The sequence below is a fragment of the Lissotriton helveticus genome, chromosome 6 (assembly GCF_964261635.1).
Source record: "Lissotriton helveticus chromosome 6, aLisHel1.1, whole genome shotgun sequence".
Lineage (NCBI taxonomy): Eukaryota > Metazoa > Chordata > Amphibia > Caudata > Salamandridae > Lissotriton > Lissotriton helveticus.
The window spans coordinates 1,914,750,026-1,914,769,678 of record NC_136067.1 but is presented as its reverse complement, the minus strand read 5'-3'; the positions used below and the strand labels follow the sequence as shown (position 1 = coordinate 1,914,769,678).

Sequence of the window (19,653 nt, the reverse complement as noted above, 5' to 3'; positions counted from 1 at the left end):
GCGCTGAAACTTTTCAGGCACTCACCCTCAGTCACAGATCTGGGTTGAATGTATCATTGTTCTTTAGCGCACTTCACAACCCCAGTTCAGATCCAGCCATATGCAAATCAGTCTTGACCCTGTTCCTTATGGGAACAGTCCAGCCCAAACTGCCAAGCCAGGTATTCTGTGGACCATAAACAAGCATCCTGGGACCGGTTTTGGGGTAACACCCTTATTCAGCCAGGCTAGCTTGAATCCAGTGGGAAAGTGAGCCAGTGACCCACGTCTGTGCATACCCTGCCAACTTAAGCCAAACAAAGCAAATGATTTGAATCCAGAGTGCCTAAGCCCCATGGCGGGCGGGGGGGGTGAACCCAGAGGGCAACCCCCTGGTTTAATAAAATTCTGCGATTCCACAAGACTCTTGCAGGATCGAAAGATAGCCCCTCAAAAGGCAGCTGGGCTGTGTTTTTTATTAAAAGCAGACCACTCGGACTGTGTTCAGAAAGGGGAGATGGCAAAGTTGCCCCCTCCCCACACCTCCGGAGGCTCCATGGAGCCCAACCCGGGCCAAAAAGATGTTTATGGGGAGGGGGAACCGTTGCCTCCCACCTGAGCCATGAGATGCCTTAGGGAGTCCATCCCCAGAACCAAACATATAATGTCTGAGGAGGGGAGATGCATTGCCCCCTTTTCTGGGTTATTAGAGGACCCGGGAAGCTCACCCCGAGGTTGAACATATTAGGTATGTCGGGGGGGGGGGTTGCACGGGGACCCCCTCCAACTATCGGAGTACCTGAGGATCCCACCCCCAGCGCCGAAGTTTTGCAAAATGGGAATGGGGGGCACGCAGCCCCCCTCTCCAAGACTCTAAAAGCCCAGGGAATCTCACGCCTGGACCAAAGATGTTCAACATGGGAGGAGGCCATGCAACCCCCCCCCCCCACCCCATCTTCAGCGACCTCATTTCCTGAGGCCGGCTCAGATGCTATGTATTGAGGAGCCCACCCCAGGACATAGGTGCTTCCTTGCCCATAGTGATACAGGCAGGCAACTGGTGTTTGCTCTTGCTTGGCAGGAGCATTTAAAAAAATGCTCCCACCAGCTGGGAGCGGACTTTTCAACTATGTATCTCCCAGAAATGAAGCGGGCAGGGATACAGATGAAAATGTTACTCCTGCTGGCAGGAAGAAGCATTAGTAGCTGCTCCTTGCAGACAGGACCAATGCCGGTTCCCACTGTATGCAGAAAGCAGACTGGGGTTCCAGGCACCCCACCACTGCAGCCCTCAGCGACACTATTGTAGGTTACCTGGGTGGGCAACCACATTATAAAGGAACAAGCGGTCCCTTACTGCAGGATAAAACACAGCATAAAACATAGAATTATAATGAAATCTATGCCAAAATAAACACTGATGTATATTTAAATGTATTTATTCAATCATATGGAACATGAGGGCATACCTGGTTGTTATGCTGGAGAATTACAATATGTGTGACGTTTTTTGTAAAATAAGGCGTGACCTTTCATAGCTAGAAAACCAGCCAATATTCCAGATTGAATTATTTCTTCATGGGTAGGAAGGAGGTGGAGAGAGTAGAAGGAATTGAACATCTTCCTATTCATCTCTCAGATCACGCAGCCTTGCTTCTAAAAATTGAACTGAGGGACTGACAGGGGCCTAGGAGGTGGACAGTGAATGGAAGGATTCTACTCTCAGAGGAGATAGATGCAAAGCTGGCACATGACTCAGATGAGTTTTTCACCTGGAACATGATATAAATGCCCTTGCATGTAGTGTGGGATGCTTATAGAGCTCGGCTAAGGGGGACACTTAAAAGTATACTGATAAATTGGGCAAGGATAGAGAAAATGGAATTTTCCAGATTAGAGGAAGGGGTAGGGAGAGTAGAGATGATGTTGAAAAGAAAGGAACAAGAAAGTCACAACACTTGAGAAACTACAAACAGAATTTAAAGCAAAGACAGAGAGAAAGTCCGGCAATTGTGGGACGCTAGCAAAGCCAGAGATATAGTGCAGGGAGAGTGCTGCTGAAAACTGCTGGCATGGAAGGCAAGGCTAGAGAGGAACCAAAACTATATCGAGAAGATTGAAGTGCATAATGCTGGACATATCACAGAAGTGAGTAGTAAGATAAGGGAGGTCTTTAAAGGGTTTTTTCAGGATTCATACACTGAAGAAATTGTAACAAACAGAGTGTGTATAGATGCCTTTCTTAAAGATAAACATCTTCCAAAACTGTCTCAGGAGCAGCAAGGGTACCTTGGTCAGGAAATAACTGGTGGGTAGATATTAGCAGCAGTAAAGAAAATATAAAAAGGCAAGGCAGCCGGCCCGATACTATCGCTAGCGAACTCTACTCCACCATTGCAGAAGAGATTATCCCAATCTGGATTAAACTCTTTAACTCAATTTTAATAGAGGGTAAGCCGATACCGGAGTTGTGGAATGAGGCAGTGATAACACTACTTCTGAAGCCTGGTAAGAACCCTCTTCAAAGTCAATCATATCATCCTATTTCCCTAATCAACAGTGATTATAAAATCCTTAGTAACATTTTGGCTGCACATATCAATAAGGTAGAGGGGTATCTAATACATGAATATCAAAAGGAGTTAATTCCCGGAAGGAATCTGAGAGAGTTGAATCAAACCTTGATTGGCACTACTAATCTAGCCACAACAAAGGTGGTTCCTCTTGCAGTAATAACTATAGATGCTGCTAAGGCCAAGGACTGGGTTAACTGGAGCTACCTTATGGCAGCATTAGAGAATTTTGGTATGGGTAAACCTCTAATAGATACGCTAGAGAAGATCTATAGAAATCCAACAGCTCGTATTCTCATGAATGAGAGCTTATTAGCACCAGTGAGGATCAATAGGGGGACAAGGCAAGGGTGTCCTCTTTCACCTATTCTCTTTGATCTTCATGATGTGCCATTTGCCAGGAGATTAAGACTGATGGGACAATTATAACCTTTATTTGGGCCAATAAGGGTGTGCGTCTCTCATGGAAGAAATTGAGGAGAAAGGTGGGAGTAGGGGGTTGGGGCTTCCAGATTTTCAAATATTGGGCCTTTCAGATTAAAAATATCAAAATGTTACTATCAAATCCTGACAAAACTATAGTGGGTAGAATGTACAGAGTAAAGCTGGAAGGATTATCTGAGGAAGGCTTTCTTTATAAATTTGGGGATCCGAAGTACTTCAAGAAGGTTAGATTAAAATGCCTACAAGCAGCAGCCAGACATTGGTTTGAGGTTAGATCCCTTTTAGGTATTGCATATCATAGCAAGCTGTCTCCCATATTGGACTGTCCATGTATTACGTAATTCCTGCTTGATACTCTTAAGGATCCCTTAAGACAGAGCGGAATAAGTAGATGGGGACAGATGCTAGATGACGGACAGAACCTGACATGGGAGTATTGGAATCTGAAGACAGGAAGGAAAATCTCTAGATTTAAAATAATCCAAGTAAACTCATGGCTAAGGACCCAAGACTGGGCAAAAGTGCAATCTAATCATGATGGATTATGCCTGAGATGAAAAAATACCTATGAACCACCATGAGGGGTAGTCTGGTTTCTAGATAGGGCGGCAGTCCTGTCTATGACGGCACTTTACCACATATTCTGAAAGGATGGTGAGTATTTAGGCTGACTTGAATTATGTGGGGAATAAACGGTACTCCTAATCAAATGGTGTGAGGTTAAATGCTCAACAATCGCTGGAGAACTGAGTCGGACGCCAAGCATGCACCGTCTCACAACCGAGTAAAGTGGATGCTTAGGCTGGTTTGAAGTCGCAATATGCTAATCATGTGGAGTGGTATTAGAAAGCTGCTATCATCTGAACAGTGTGAGGCACCAGGGCACCAACCTTTAAAGGCTGAGGGCGCTGGGGGATGGGCTTCGCAGGGCCAAAATCGGCTTTGGGAGAGGGGTCACACATGCCCCCTGCTCGCTCAAAAAACACTGGGCTCCGGGGATTGGGTCTCTGGGACCGAAATGGGCCCAGGAAGGGAGGCCGTGCCCCCTCCTCTGAAAAATATCACCGGACCTCGTGGGATTGGGTACCCGGGACAAAAATTGGGCCAGGAAGAGGGACACATGTGCCCCCCTCCCTTTCAAAATAATGTCGAGCCCCAGGGGATAGGGTCACCAGGGCAAAAATCGGACTGGCGAGGTGGGGGCCACACATGCCCCCTCCTCCCCCTCAAAATGTTGCCATGCCCTGGGGGATTGAGTCGCTGGGGCTGAAATTGGCCCAGAGAGGGGGGAGCTCACGCCCCCTTCCCCTCATAATAACACTACACCCCAGAGGATGTTGTCCACGAGGCCAAAATCTGACTGAGGAGGGGGCCACATGCTAGACCCTCCCCCTTCAATTGTTGTTGGGCCCTGAGGAATGGGGCCCTCGGGCCGAAATCGGCAAAGGTAGATGGGTCACATACATCTGCCTTTACCCCTGAAAGTAACACCAGGCCCCAGGAAATGGGGTCCTGGGAACGAAATTGGCCTGTGGAGGGGACCACTCACCCCTCCCTCCTCTTTATTTAAAAGCAAGGTTTGGAAGATGGGGGTTCCCGAGGCATAACAAGTTTTGGGAAGGGGGGCCAGGTGGCCCCCCACCCCTCTGCTTAATTTTAAAAAGGGTCCTCAAGGTATGGGGTCCTCGGCCGATAATGGATCGGGGAGGGGCGCCCTTGCCACACACTGCCTCTTCTATGACATCATTGATAATATAACTGCAACAAAAGTGTTTCCTCACACGGATAAATAAATACATATGTATGTATATATACATACTAGCAGCCCGTCCCGACGTTGTCCGGGTTTGAATTGCTGCTGGTCAGTAGTATATTGTTTTGTAGGATTTCGTTTTGATAGCATTTCTTATCTGTGACAGGCTTGTGAAACGCTCCGATTCTGCTGATGCACTTAAGAGTGCGCGTTCAGTAGTGTGTGAACTCGAGTTTCCCTACTTTATTTTTCCTTGCAATATTACATAGCGCGAACTCGACAACATGGCATGAGCACAATTTACATTACAGAAAAACACATTCATTTGTGGTAGGCACGGGGAGACAAAGCGATTTGCCTGGAATCACAGGATGTTGAGCTGATGCCGAGATTCGAACGTAGCTCTCCAGCTCTAAAGTTCGCAATTCTAGAACTTGTGGCGGGAGGTGTGTCTAAAAGTGTATGTCGGTGCTGGTCATCAATGAGAGGGACCTGTGCATTTTTCAAATCAGTGGTGAAAAAATATGAGTATGTTGCTGGAGATGTGGGCCGCCGTGCCACCAATGTACCTACCGGGGGAGGGTAAACACCAATTATTCCGCAACTTTCTTTCCGCATACCATCACTCCGCATACTTTCATTACGAAAGTACCATGACTCCGCAATGCCATTATAACACATGGCATTACATTTTATATGCTTTTACCACGCATACATTTACAACGAAATTCGTTGTAAATGCATGAATGGTAAAAGCATGTTTTTTTTAATGTTTGGATAAGGTAAGTATGGGTGTAAGTGTATATGTTTTGGGGTACTGAGGTATATGTGTTGGGGTGTTTGGGTATTTTAAGGGTTCAGATATAGTTTTAGGTTATGGGGTACAGGGGTAGTTTTAGGGTTTAGGGATAGGTATGGGTTTTGGGGTTCAGGGGTATTTTTAGGGTTCAGGGGTAGGTTTGGGTTTTGGGGTACAGGGGTATTTTAAGGGTTCAGGGCTAGGTTTGGGTTTTGGGGTACAGGGGTATTTTTAGGGTTCAGGGCTAGGTTTAGGTTTTGGGATACAGGGGTATTTTAGGGTTCAGGGGTAGGTTTGGGTTTTGGGGTACAGGGTTATTTATATGGTTCAGGGCTAGGTTTGGGTTTTGGGGTACAGGGGTATTTTTAGGGTTCAGGGGTAGGTTTGGGTTTTGGGGTACATCGGTAGTTTAAGGGTTAAGGGCTAGGTTTGGGTTTTGGGGTACAGGGGTGTTTTAGGGTTCAGGGGTAGGTTTGGGTTTTGGGGTACAGGAGTATTTTTAGGGTTTAGGGATAGGTTTGGGTTTTGGGGTACAGGGTATATTTATAGGGTTAAGATGGGTTAGTGTTTAAGGGTGTTGGGGTATTTTAAGGAGTAAGGGTGGGTTATGATTATGGCGTGCAGGGGTATTTAAAGGGAGCAGGGTGGCCACCTGGAGCTGGAATGTACAGAACCTGGGAAGAAAAAACAATGAAATATTAGGCACAACGCTCGCTTTTTTTCCCCGTAATCCTGTGCCCCGCACACGGCCACGCCCCCAGCACACGCCCACAGCACACGATATGAGACATGGCATGAAGGGCGGAACGTACCACACGCCCCCAGTGTTTGTCACGCCCCCAGCACACGTCCACAGCACAACGCCGACACGCCCACAAGGGTCTACTTTGCTGGCACGCTTCTTTTACCTTTTAAATGTATATGGTGGGCGTCTGCATAGCCTATGTCCTTCTGCTGCAATTGCCCTTTCCAACGCTGTATTGGGTGTTGTGATTGGTGCTGTGATTCCTGAGATTACCCGCCTCAAAGGTTTGGGCTCTCTCTTTATTATATTAGTATGGATATATTTATATATACATATATATATATATATCGAGCAAAAGTGGTTCCATTCCCTCGGCATCAGGCGCTGCAAAACTGGGTGCGTTGCCCTCGCGGTCAAACCGCACCGCATTCAATGTCCACAACACCTCCACAAGGGAAGTAACAGGGCCGCACACCAGCAGAATTTGTATCACGAAGATTTTATTTTCCAAGATTTCGTTTCATAGCCGAACACAGCATAAAACAAAGCCCACGCGTTCCGGTATCTCGTAATACCTTGTTCACGGCTGATCGCTGTTCGTGTACGATTTGTTTTTTTAAACATTCAAACAACAGTAAAGACTGGTTACAACACTTCCTGTCTTTTTCGGTTTCTCCACATTGAATTCTGGGAGTTGTATTTTCTTATCAACAATCTATACAATATTTACAAAAAATACCACTATGTTCTTTTAAATACTTTTTCTTGACTGAGTTCTATTTTATCTTTTGTGTTAGACCATTAATTATATACATTGCCTATATTTACCAGACAACAAAACTTTAAACATTCCGCTTGGCGTATCCACCTCCCTCTAGTGGGGCCACTCGCATATTTTTAGTAGTAGTATGTTCTGTGCCTCACTCCTAGTGCCATATTTTCCTCTTACTGCTGTTTTATATACGGTTGCTTTCATAATTTTCCAAGTAAAAACTATACTTCAAAAATTTGCCACCTATCAGGGCTAAACCTCTGTTTCACAGCGTTGATGTGAGTATGTTACCCAATACTTTGGCGGATTGGATATTAGTGCTGCCCTCTAGTGGGGCCACTGAACATTTCACTGCACATTTATCTACTTTAGGTCCTCAAAAACAGTTGGGAACTCAGTTGGTTTTATGGGACTTGCAGTGCCACTGAATAGAGAAGCTATCCTCTAATATTTACAAATGTATGTACAGTTCTTCTGACTGATTTAATCCATACGGAGTCATTGTTCTCAGATTTAGGATGTGTGGTGATTCCCTCTGGCGTAGTTTTTTCAGGCGATTTCCACCTCTTTCATTTGATGGGATGGTTTCTATCCCATAACATTTCAAAGCTTTCCAGTTTGCATTATGGTGGCTTTCCATGTGCTTCGCAACTGCGTTGTTTCTATCTTTGTTTTTGGTTGCGCACACATGTTCCAATATGCGTTTTTTTAAATCGCATATTGTGCTCCCACATATTTCATCATACATGGACATTCGATCACATATATCGTGTATTGGCTTTTGCATGTAATTAGTTCTCTTATTTGCCACATTTTGTTGTTTGCCATCGCCACTTCCGCTGTTGGTTTTGCAATTTCGCACACTTTGCAATTGTGACATTTTATGAAGCCTTTTGTTTTGAGCCATGTGCTTTTGGGAGATTTAGCTTTGAAATGACTGTGAACCAGACGGTCCTTTATGTTTTTCGCTCTTTGCTACGTTATTACCGGATGGGGCCCCATTTTTTGTCCAATAGAGGTATCGAGTTGCAAGATTTTCCAATTTTTCTTGATGACATTGGCAATCTGTCTTGCTTCTTGGCTGTAATCCAAGATAAGCCTGTTGGGCTCCTCTTTACTTTCTGGATGATTATTTTTTGCAGTTAGGCATTCCTGCCTGGTTTTTTGATTTGCCCTGTTCCAGCATTTATTTATAGCTGTTTTTCCATATTTTCTTTCTCTGAAACGTTTTATTGTTTTGGCACTGTTTTTTTTCCACTCATCCTCCTCACTACAAATTCTTCGTAACCGTATGAATTCTCCATAAGGTATATTTGTTATTTGGGATGGACGGTGGAAGCTTGTCGCTTCCAGTGTGGCATTTGTTGCTGTTTTCTTTCTATGTAAAGTTGTTTCTAAGTTGTTTTTTTTACATAGATCTCCACATCTAGAAGGATTGCTTTTTCATTGCTTATTTCACATGTGAACTTTAGATTCGGTGTTCAAGATGTTAAAATATTCCTGGAATTCTTCTTTGCTTCCATCCCAGATGATCAGGAGATCATCTATGAATCTCATCCATTTCACTATTCGCCTGGTATATGTGGCATTACTGTTGGTCCACGCTCTCTCATTTTCCCACCACCCCATCGCTAAGCAAGCGTAACTGGGGCTAAAAGAAAACCCCATTGCTGCTCTGTTACGTTGTCGATAAAGATCCTTGCCAAAGAGGAAGATATTATTGGTGAGGCATAGGGTGATCATGTCCAAAAACAGTGTTATGTGCCTTAAAATGTATGTTTCTGTCTTGTAGGAAATACTGGCAAGCTTGGATGCCCATATCGTTGTCAATGTTTGTATATAATGCGATCACATCCATGGTTATCAGGAGGTAATTTTTTTTCCATGTCACATCTTGCAATGACCCTAGGAGATCAGTTGTATACTTGATATAGGATTTAAGATGTGCCACATACGGAATTAAAAAGTGATCAATGAAATTGGCCATCGGTTCTAGTAGAGACCCCTTTGCTGATAAAATGGGTCTTCCTGGTGGTTCCTTTTGGTTTTTATGCAGTTTTGGAAGGAAGTATATAGTGGCTAAAATTGGAAAATCCACAGTGAGATATTTTCTTTCTTCCTCATCAATTAATTTTTCAGATAACCACACTCTGAGTTTCTCATCAATTATGTTTTTGATTTCTGAAGTTATATTTTGAATCAGTTTTTCTTAGTATTGGTCATCTGTTAACTGACGTGCTGCTTCCTTGGTGTACAGTTTCTTGTCCTGCAAGACTACATTTCATCCTTTGTCCGCCATTTTGATTTCCACTTGATGGTCACTCGCTAGTATTTCCAAGGCCTCTCTATCATTCTTTGTTAAGTTGTCTTGATATTTCGATTTATTTTTTTTGTACAAGTCATGGATTACTGCTTCGTGAAAAATGTCTATTTTGTTTCCTGGTGGCAGTTGTGGGTAAAATCTCGATTTGTTTTTTTTCCACTTAAACCTGCCCCCAACTGCCTGCATGCTGTTTCCAGGGGGATTTCCTCACCCAACTCCGCATTCATATTTAGTAAGGTTAGGTAGGCATCTGATTCTTTTGCCAGTAAGGTTGAAGTTGTATTTGGTGTATTTTTGATTTCTTTTTTTCGATTTTTATTTTCCTGAACGTTTTTAGCCAGCTTTATTTTCCGGATATACAGGTAAAGCTCTATCCTTGTCTGAGCAAGGTCCCTGCGCTGTGTTGGGCAATAATTTAAGCCCTTTTTAAGGAGCGAGATCTCAGATGTAGTTAGTTTGTGTTCTGAAAGATTTACCACTTGGAGTTCATCCGACCCGGGCCCGGTCTCTGATTCTCCTTGGGATTCATTCATCCTGTGACTTTCTTCTGTCTCATACTCCTTGTTTTCGTACCAATCTTTTCTTCTGGGGCGCTTGCTTCTCCGCCCTCTCCGTGTTGTAGATTTCTGCTTCCTTGTTGCCATCGTCCCCCTCTTCCTCTTCCTCGAAATTGCCTCTGCGTCCTCTGAGTCTGTTCCCACTGCCGTTGTCGGAGAACAAGGCGCATGTCCCCTAAAAAATTCCTCCTTACTTTGTCCGTTGGCAATTCTTCTTCACGCAGCTCGACTGAGGTTATAGAGGATAGGCTGCTCGATGCGCTGCCTTCATTTCTCCACTGGCCCTGTTGTTTAAAGGGATCAAATTTTCATGCGAAAGTGAAGATTCGCCTCTCAGAATAATCTATTGTGTCCCGTACAAATTTGTTGTGTTTCCATTGTCTGACTACTTCTTCATGTTTGTCGATTTGTTTTTCCAAATCCTCTTTGAATTTTACCATGTCAGGGTTCAGTTCGGTTGATTCTAATTATTTTTCCACCTCCTGCAATTCCAACTTTATTTTCTCCAGAGCCAATTCAATACGTTTAACCAATATTTCTATCAATCCTAAGGAAGACCTTAGTGTATGTTCACCCCAATCCTCCAGCAGGGCGTTTGTTGCGTCTTGCTGGCTAGGCATTAGCATTATTCTCAAGCCTCTTGGAACTCGCTGTACTTCCAAATATTTGCGTAATGTTATTAACTCCCATGACTTGTTAATTTCTTTTTTGCTCAATCTCTCCCATGATCTCAATTTGCTTTTTATATCCGTTTTTCCGGGCACACTTTGTTTATCTTGATCTTTTTCTTTTTTCAATATTTCCTTTATCAAAAATTGTTTCCACTTGTTCTTTCCGTTTAGCTTCTCTTTTTTCCATTTTTATGCTGTGTGATTATATTATCAAACTATCTCTAGTTGTTTTCAAACTTCAATGTGTGAAATTTTTTCTGCCGACAATGGCTTCGTTTACTATGTGGCTATTTTTGGTTTAGTTTATTGCTTCGTCCTCTTTGACAGTGTTGCAAAAACTTTATACACCGGTTCCCACTAGAAACGCTGCCTGTGACAGTCTTAGCTGTAATTGCTACAGTGGCTTTATTCGTTAACAGAACCAAAACAGTGCTTTAGGATTCGACAAACCCGCCGTGGGGGTTATGCGCGCTTACCTCCGAACAGACCTTTCCAAGCGGTTTTGAACGTTTCTATATATATGTAAGTAAGCTCTTCCTAGAGAAAGAGAAGAGGCCACAGCAGGGGATTTCACGGAGGCACCTTTATTCATGACCCTGCAGTAACTGCAAATGCATTTCGGCTTTCTAAGCCTTCTTCAGCGCCAGCAGTCGTCAGGTGGAATACACGTCATTGTCTTAAATAATGTCCCGCCACAAACTATTGGGTTGCAATCCGCTCCTCCCGCAAGCCAGTACCCTGGCTCACCTGAGGCAGATTGTCGGTTGTTTTCGAACTGCAATTCCCAGAATGCTGTTCATTCGTTCAGGTAAGTGCAATGGGGAATGTAGAGTCACTGGGCGGAATGCGGGACATGCGATGACAAAAGAATCATGTGTTTCCCCTGCGTGATGTGGAACTTGAAAGCAGGCACCCCCTTGAGTCCCCAACCGCATCAACCCACAGTCTCAAGAGTCCATATCGGCGAGGGCAGATACGGGAATCCATTACGCCCAACGTGGAGTGCAGTCACACCAACACTACTCTAGCTCCTCCTGGAACTGGTGGTGGGCTGTATAGATACACAGTTCAGCAGTCTCTTCACTATATTAATATCACTATATATATATTTATATATAATTATATACAGTTGAGCAGTTTCTTAACTATATTAATATCACTATATATATATTTATACACAGTTGAGCCGTCTCTTCAATATATTAATATCACACATTATACAGGTATTGCTCAGACTACATAATGCACAAATTAATGAGTTCTAGCATAGATGGAATAGTTTAGCTTTTTACTTGTCTGCCTTCTTGGAATAAATGCATGCTTGCAAAATGCTGTCATTCATTTAGCTTACAAGTTGTGATGCCCTTTGGAAATTGTCCTTTGAAAGGACGTCCTGTTGACGAAGGATATAATGAAGAAAGGAGGCTCTCATGAGCAGGGGAAGGTCAGCCTCATCCTTGAGGTTCACTATACAAAACCGGAATAGGTATACCCAGACCAAAATGGAAGGCCCCAATGGGGTCCTCAGAGCTCAAGCATCAGTGGCTGCCAGGAGGAGAGGAGAAAATCAAAGACCAGGCGTAGCTTGTTGGGCTCAAAGAGCTCTGTAGGGAGTCTAGTGCATGGCTCTCTCAGTAGCTCACTGGATGGGAAGGAATCACAATTGCTGGGCAGACTAATATGTGGTCAGTGGAAATTATGTGCACCACCTGACTACATTTGCTGAATGAGAAACATCAGGCAGTTTTATGTGGGCCCACCTCATCCAAACACACATTGGGCTCTGTGACATAAAGGAGGTACGTCTCAGGCAATCATCAAGTTTAAGGGCCTGATTATGAGTGCTGCAGTCCAACCAACGCCACCACTGCAAACCTGCCCAGAGTATTCTGAGTGTGGAGGTCGGACCGCCAAGTCCGCCAGGATCCCGCGGCAGTGGCCCAAAAGGTCAGAAAAAGTCATATGCACTGCAGAGCATATTATGAGTTGCCAGTCCACCACCCATTTCTTTGTGGTGATCCCACCATGAAAACGGTGGTGGAGAGGCAACTAAAGGGACCCTAACAGGGCCCCCTGCAGCTTCTGGGCCTGGGGAAGCATGCATTATGGCACATGTTGTGCTCCCCCTGGAATTGCACGCCTGTTCCTGCACGGTATGGCATGCAGGACATGGTGCATGCCACACCATGCAGGAAAGTGCTTCAGGTGCTGTCATGGCAGCTGTCTGCATGTCAGGCTCTCCTATAAGCCTAACATATCACGGCTGTGAGACTACCGCAACACTGCCCGGCCATCCTAAATTTAAGTCGTAATCCAGCTGGTGGGTGCACTATGGGCTTGGCGTTCCTGCTGTCAGCACAGCGGTGGCGAGCCTGCAGGAGAAGAGTCAAACTCATTATCAGGTCCTAAGAATATTGGTATTACTAAAAAATAGATGGGGATGCCAAATTCACAGCTTAAGCACCTCCCTCTCACAGTCACCCATGGAAAAAATGCGGGTGGTTGCAATTCTTATAACCATCACATGAACACAGGAAGTCTGATGTTTGTTTCAGGTCGCTTGTGAATTAAGGCACCCTACACTTCTTTTACCTTTTACAAGAGCATAAAATGTGCTTGAAGCATCAATTGCATGCATTTACTTGATCAATTAAATACATAGGGGCCCGATGTAGGTAAAACGCATTTACCGATTTTAAAATACCGATCCGTACCGAATCGGTATTTCAAAATCGGAAAATGATATGTAGGAAATAATCATCGGAAAAATACCGAATCGGTAGCATTCGGTATCGAGAGTCGATACGTACCGATTCGCCAACTACCGAATCGGTATAGGCCGGGTCGGACAAGTCCGAATCGGAAAAAAAAAAATGCGGAACCAACCGATTCGGTAAACGCCGATTCGGAATAATAAATACGCCCCATGGGCCGAAAGGCCAATAGGAAGGCATTATACATTCCGAATCGGTATTTACCGAACACATTCGGAAAATACCGAATCGGAAAATACCGAATCGGAGAATGCCGTTTTGCCGAGCTGGTTGAGTGACACTGAAGACATCAGCCAATGAGCTGTAAGCACCCTCCCCCACAGGGTGTGGCAACCCAGGCAGGTGCAACTCATCAGAACATTCTGGAAAGCTGCATGAGTTGAGCAGACACAGAGAGAGCAGCATTGTGAGCAGGATCCCTGAGAGACATGGACACCAGCACAGAGAGCCAGAAGGCAGGGCGGAAGCGCAATCCTAAATTCAGCACCATGGAGCTACAAACTTTGGTGGAGGAGGTGGTGAGGGTGCACACCCAGCTATATGGCAGGCAGTCCCTGACTGTCCCGGAGAGCACCAAGAGGAGGCTGTGGCTCGACATCGGGGAGAAAGTCAATGCAGTTGGTGTCACCCACAGGAGCCTAGACGACCTCAAGAAGAGGTTTTATGACATCCGTGGCGTGACCAAGCGCAAACTGGCCGACCTGCACAAGCAGGCTGGACTCACTGGAGGAGGAACAAACCGTGCGCCACCCCTCACTCAGCTGGAGGAACTAGTGGCGACGACCATCGAGAGGGCCAGTGTCGTGGGCATTGGGGACCTGGATAGCTCATCCCGAGCTACAGCTACAGGTAAGAAGCATGCGCAACTTGACACACCATACCAGACACCTCCCCTACAGACCCAATGCACAGCCAAACCCCAGGCCAGTACAGCTAGCAACAGACATGAGCAATGCATCGTGCTAAATGTACTCAGCAAAAGTTACCAATAATGCCACAGCAGAAGCATGAGATAAATAACTGTAATACAGCATCAACGTGTTTGTAATGAGATGTGCAATGCTTTAATAGTTGTGACTGGAACACATTAGCACCCACTTGACAAATGCTTCTTTGTACCTAGGGGCACCATCAGGCGGGGGAGCAGCATCAGCTCCAGCACCAACAGCCAGTGCGGCAGTGGCAAGCACCAGTGCAGCAGCACAGGAGGAGGAGGACAACAGCTGTGCCCTGGCAAATGAGGAGGACACAGGACATTCCCTCACAACTCCACACTCCCCCCGACTGTCTCAGTCTCAGTCGCCCTCATTGGTATTCTCCCCGGACAACACACCACCACAGAGCCACCCTGCACCTGCCACTTCCCCGGCCCGGAGGAGAATAGTGGCTCCATTAGTCATCATGGAGGGGGCAGCGGGTCAGGCTCCTGCACAAGACCCCGTGACACCAGCGACACCAGAGCACACACAGCAGGGCAGCAGGATTCCACGTAGGCCACGTGCTACCAGCAGCCCAATACCAGCACCGGGAGGCAGCGTCTTCGCAGGGCTGGAGACCAGCATGGTCACAATTCAGAGGATGCAGGCGAAATCCATCCTGGCCTGCCATCGCCAGTTGCGCCTGCACAACCTGCAGATGGGTGAGATGACACAGGGCTTCAAGACCTTCGTTGACAGCAACAAGGACATAGCAACATCAATTGGCCGAATGACCACTGCCATCACCCAGCTCTGCACCAGGTTGGATGACCATGAGCTGAGTCGTCGCAGGGATGCAAGAGTCACGAACAGGTCACTCACCCGCCTTGCGGCTGCGACTGCCCAGTCATGCCAACGTGGGGCAAACATGGAGGCCAGCCTCACACAGTCCATGTCCGAGGTCACTAGGGGCATGGGCCGTATCACAACAGCCATGGAGACACTACTCATCTCCAACACCGCAGTGAATCCCGTCCTGGGCGAGGCTGGGGACAGCAGCAGCCGCAGCAGCCCGGCCAGCACTGCGTCAGAGCCGCGCCGGAGCACCAGACGCTCAGCTGAGGCTGCAGGGCATTCTGAAGGGGGTGAGGTTCATCCCAGTGGGCCTGCTAAGCGCAGCAAAAAATAGGACTGCCACTGCGGGTGAGGCAACCCGGACATTGGACATTCCTACCCCTTGTTGTTTAACTTTTCTTTTGTTGCACATCAGTGCAGTAACGTTGATGCAACATTATTAAATTTAATTTCTGAACACATACATTGACCTGTTTGTGCATCTGTACTCACTCAGAAATAGTTGTCTGTGATCTCCTGACGCCTGTATCTGCCGTCAGATGGTGCAGAGACTCCAGCAGGTAGTGGTAGTGGGACAGCATTGTCATCATCAGGGTCCTCGTAGTCGGATAACTCTACCTCAGTGCCTTTCCTGACTGCAAGGTTGTGCAACATTGCACACACAGCAATAATCTTGCAGCAGGTGATGGGGGTGTATTGTCTTGCACCTCCGCTCTTGTGCAGACATCTGAACCTGCTCTTCCAGATGCCAAAGGTCCTTTCCACTACGTTCCTCGTGCTTTTGTGTGCACGGTTGTACCTCCTTTGGCTGGGTGTTGAGGGGTTGAGGTAAGGTGTGAGAATGAACGAGCGTAGGGCATATGCACTGTCGCCTGGAAGGAGAAGGGGTAACATTACTCACATGCATACATGTATTACACACTGCTATTTTGGTAATGGGGGTCTGACACTGTGTCTTACCTAGGAGGTATCCTTCGCCAAATTCCCCTGCCATCAGCCGTGCATAAATCCCGCTACTCTGGAAGATATAGGAGTCATGGGTACTCCCCGGAAACTTTGCAACCAGGTCAGTGATCACACACTTGGCATTGCATATCACTTGCACATTTATGGTGTGCCGTGACTTCCGATTGCGGTATACGTATTCGGTGTCAGCAGGGGGGCAAATCGGTATGTGTGTGCCATCTATGCAGCCAATGATGTGGGGGAATCTTGCCATCTGATAGAATTCAGCTTTTGTCTGTGCCAGTTCTGCATGGGTGGAAGGGAAGGAGATGTAGTGGGCCATCCTCTGGATCATGGCATCAAGGAACTTGTGGAAGAACCTTGACAGGCTGCTCTGGGTCACCCCTCCTGCCACAGCAACTACACTTTGATAGCTGCCAGACGCCAGAAGATGTAGGCAGCATAGCACCTGCACCTGCACAGGGATTGCATGTGCCCTTGGGGTGGGGTGCTGCAACAGGGGTTGGAGGTCCCTGATGAGGTCTCTGATGGTGTCTGCCTCCAGCCTGTACCTCTGTAGGATCTCTGGATCTGTCAGCATGCACAGGGTCACCCTCTGCCTGTACACCTGCTCCTGTCTCAGCCATTCCCTCTCACCTTCCTGCTGTAGCCGTAGCCGTCTAGCTATGACATAGAAAGCTGCCATGTTGCAAGTAGAACTGCATTTTGGGTCTTTTTTTATAGGTTGCACCTGGTTACCACCTGATTCAAATCCATGGTAATTTCCGAGTCAGAAATACCGATTTTAGAGCAAAATCGGTATTTCTGTGCTTACCTACATCTCAATCTTAGGGTTTTCGCATGGAATCGGATTTTCACCGAATCGGAATATATACCAATTCGGCGATTTTACCGATTCGGAAAGTCACCGAGTCGGTCGGATTCCGAATCGGGAAAAAGTAGTAATCGGAATAAATCTCCGATTCGGTAGATTACCTAATCGGAGATTTTTTCCGATTCCTACATTTTTCCGATTCGGAATCCGACCGACTCGGTGATTTTCCGAATCGGTAAAATCGCCGATTTCGCAGGATTTCGGCCTCCTACATCCCGTTGTCTGTATTCCGATCGGTAACGGCCGAAAATACCGATTTTCGGCCGTTACCGACCGACCTACATCGGGCCCATAGTCCCTTTTTTTGCATTGAGACGACACAGTTTAATGTTTGTGCTTAAGAGACAGAGGTAACACACTTCATGTTAGACATTAAGTATGACATGAGTATCATTAAGAAACAGTCTTCATTGCCCTAAACTACAAACTAGTTTTGGGTTCATAATAATTAAAATTACTTCTTTTTAGAGAATTGATAACAGTGGTGCATCTACATCGTAAACTGCTTTAATGCTGGCAGAAGAATATTTCACCTTGACTAATGAACTTGGACAAATCAGATAATAACTGAATTCATGTTGTCATCTTATTAGATCTTTTGGTAGCATTCAGCACAGTGACAGTCAATCAATCAATCAACCAATCATTTGTAAAGCACACTACATACCCGGAGGTTGTTCTTCTTCGGATGCTCAGGACTGTGACGAGTGAGAGGTCGGCGGAGTGTAGCTGGCGGTTGGGGATGTAGAAGGAGTGCCGTCTGTTGAGGTAGGCTTGGCCGGTCTTGTGGAGTGCCTTGTGTGCGTGGGTGAGGAGCTTGAAGGATATCCTCTTGTTGATGGGGAGACAGTGCAGGTTTCTCAGGTGGGGGGCGATGTGGCCGTGGCATGGTATGTCGAGGATCAGTTGTGCCGAGGCATTTTGGATGTGTTGTAGTCGTTTGATGACCTTGGTCGGGGCTCCCGCTTAGAGGGCGTTTCCATAGTCGAGTCTGCTGCTGACGAGGGCCTGGGTGACTGTCTTTCCTGTATCTGTCGGGATTCATCTGTAGATCTTGCGGAGCATACGGAGGGTGTTGAAACAGGAGGAGGAGACGGAGTTGACTTGCTTGGTCATTGAGAGTGTTGAGTTGAAGATGATTCCCAGGTTGCGTGCGTGGTCGGTGGGTGTCGGGGCTGCCCTCAGTGCCATCAGCCACCAGGAGTCGTCACGGTCTGAAGGGTTGAGCCGAGGATAAGGACCTCCGTCTTGTCAGAGTTCAGTTTCAGATGACTGGTCTTCATCCAGTCAGCGATGGCCTTCTTTCCTTCATGGAGGTTGGCTTTGGTGGTGATGGGGTCCTTGGTGAGGGAGAGGATCAGCTGAGTGTCTTAGGGGTAGGAGATTATGTTGAGGTCGTGCTGTCGGGCTATGTGTGCGAGCAGAGCCATGTAAATGTTGAACAGTGTCGGGCTGAGGGAGGATCCCTGGGGTACACTGCAGATGATCTCAGAGTCTTTGGAACGGAATGGGGGAAGGTGGACGCCCTGGGTTCTGCCGGAGAGGAAGGAGGTGGTCCAATCCAGAGCCTTGTCTCTGATCCCTGCGGCATGGAGGCGTGCGTGTAGTGTGTGGTGGCAGATGGTATCGAGGCGGCAGAGAGGTCTAGGAGGATGAGTGCTGCGGTCTCGCCGTTGTCTAGTAGGGTCCTGATGTCATCGGTGGCGGCGATGAGGGCAGTCTCGATGCTGTGGTTGCTGCGGAACCCTGACTGGGAAGGGTCCAGGATTCTCTTTTCTTCGAGGTATCGGGTTAGCTGTCTGTTGATTGTTTTCTCGATGACCTTGGCCGGGAAGGGGAGCAGAGAGCTGGGCTGGAAGTTCTTGAGGTCTCTTGGGTCTGCCTTAAGTTTTTTGAGTAGAGTGTTGATCTCAGCGTGTTTCCAGATCTCTGGGAAGGTCGCGGTCTCGAGGGACAGATTGATGACATTGCGCAGGTGGGGTGCGATGGAGCTGCTTGCTCTGTTGAAGACGTGATGCGGAAATGGGTCTGATGGAGAGCCGGAATATATTGTGCGCATGGTCTTGATGGTGTCATTGATGCTCACGCTGGTCCAGGCTAGCAGGGGGGTCGTGGTCGATGGTGTGCAGAGGGTTTGTTGTGTTGATGTCTGTTGGGGCTGTCTGGGTGTTGAAGCTGTTGTGGATGTCTGCTATCTTGTGGTGGAAGAAGGTGGTGAGGGAGTCGCACAGGGCTCGCGACGGCGGGATGTCAGTGTTGGAGCTGGGGTTGAAGAGATCCTTGCTATTGTGTGCGTTGACGAGGCGGTCTTTGAAGGAGGTCCTCTTGGCCGCCCTGATGAGGTGGTGGTGGTTGCGGATGGTGTCCTTGTGTGCTGCGTGGCTGTCCGGAGTATGTTCACTGTGCCATTTCTTATCTAGTTTCCGGCAGGCTTGCTTGGAGGCTAGGAGTTCTGGGGTGAACCAGCTGGCCCTCTTGCTGGTGTCTCTGTGTGGTGGTTTCTCCAGTGGGGCGAGGGTGTTGGCGCAGTCCTCGATCCAGCGTGTGAAGCTGTGGGCAGCGTCATCGGTGTTGGAGGATTCGGTGGATGGGCAGAGAGCGAGGTTTGCGTGTAGTTGGTCTTCGGTGATTTTGCTCCAGCTGCGGCGGGG

The 19,653-nt window shown here is 47.0% G+C and overlaps 2 protein-coding genes across 2 annotated transcripts in view; one reads left to right on the top strand and one right to left on the bottom strand.

The window, feature by feature from the left end:
• LOC144762933 (xanthine dehydrogenase/oxidase-like) overlaps positions 1–19,653 on the bottom strand; it is a 1,098,251-nt gene that overhangs the window by 99,283 nt on the left and 979,315 nt on the right. The window lies entirely within an intron of this gene.
• LOC144761466 (uncharacterized) overlaps positions 13,575–19,653 on the top strand; it is a 36,219-nt gene continuing 30,140 nt past the window's right edge. The window contains exons 1-2 of the mRNA XM_078646818.1: positions 13,575–14,239; positions 14,514–15,287. Of these exons, the coding sequence (XP_078502944.1) occupies positions 13,819–14,239; positions 14,514–15,287 (1,195 nt within the window). The 5' untranslated portion in view covers positions 13,575–13,818. The remainder of the gene's footprint in view (positions 14,240–14,513; positions 15,288–19,653) is intronic.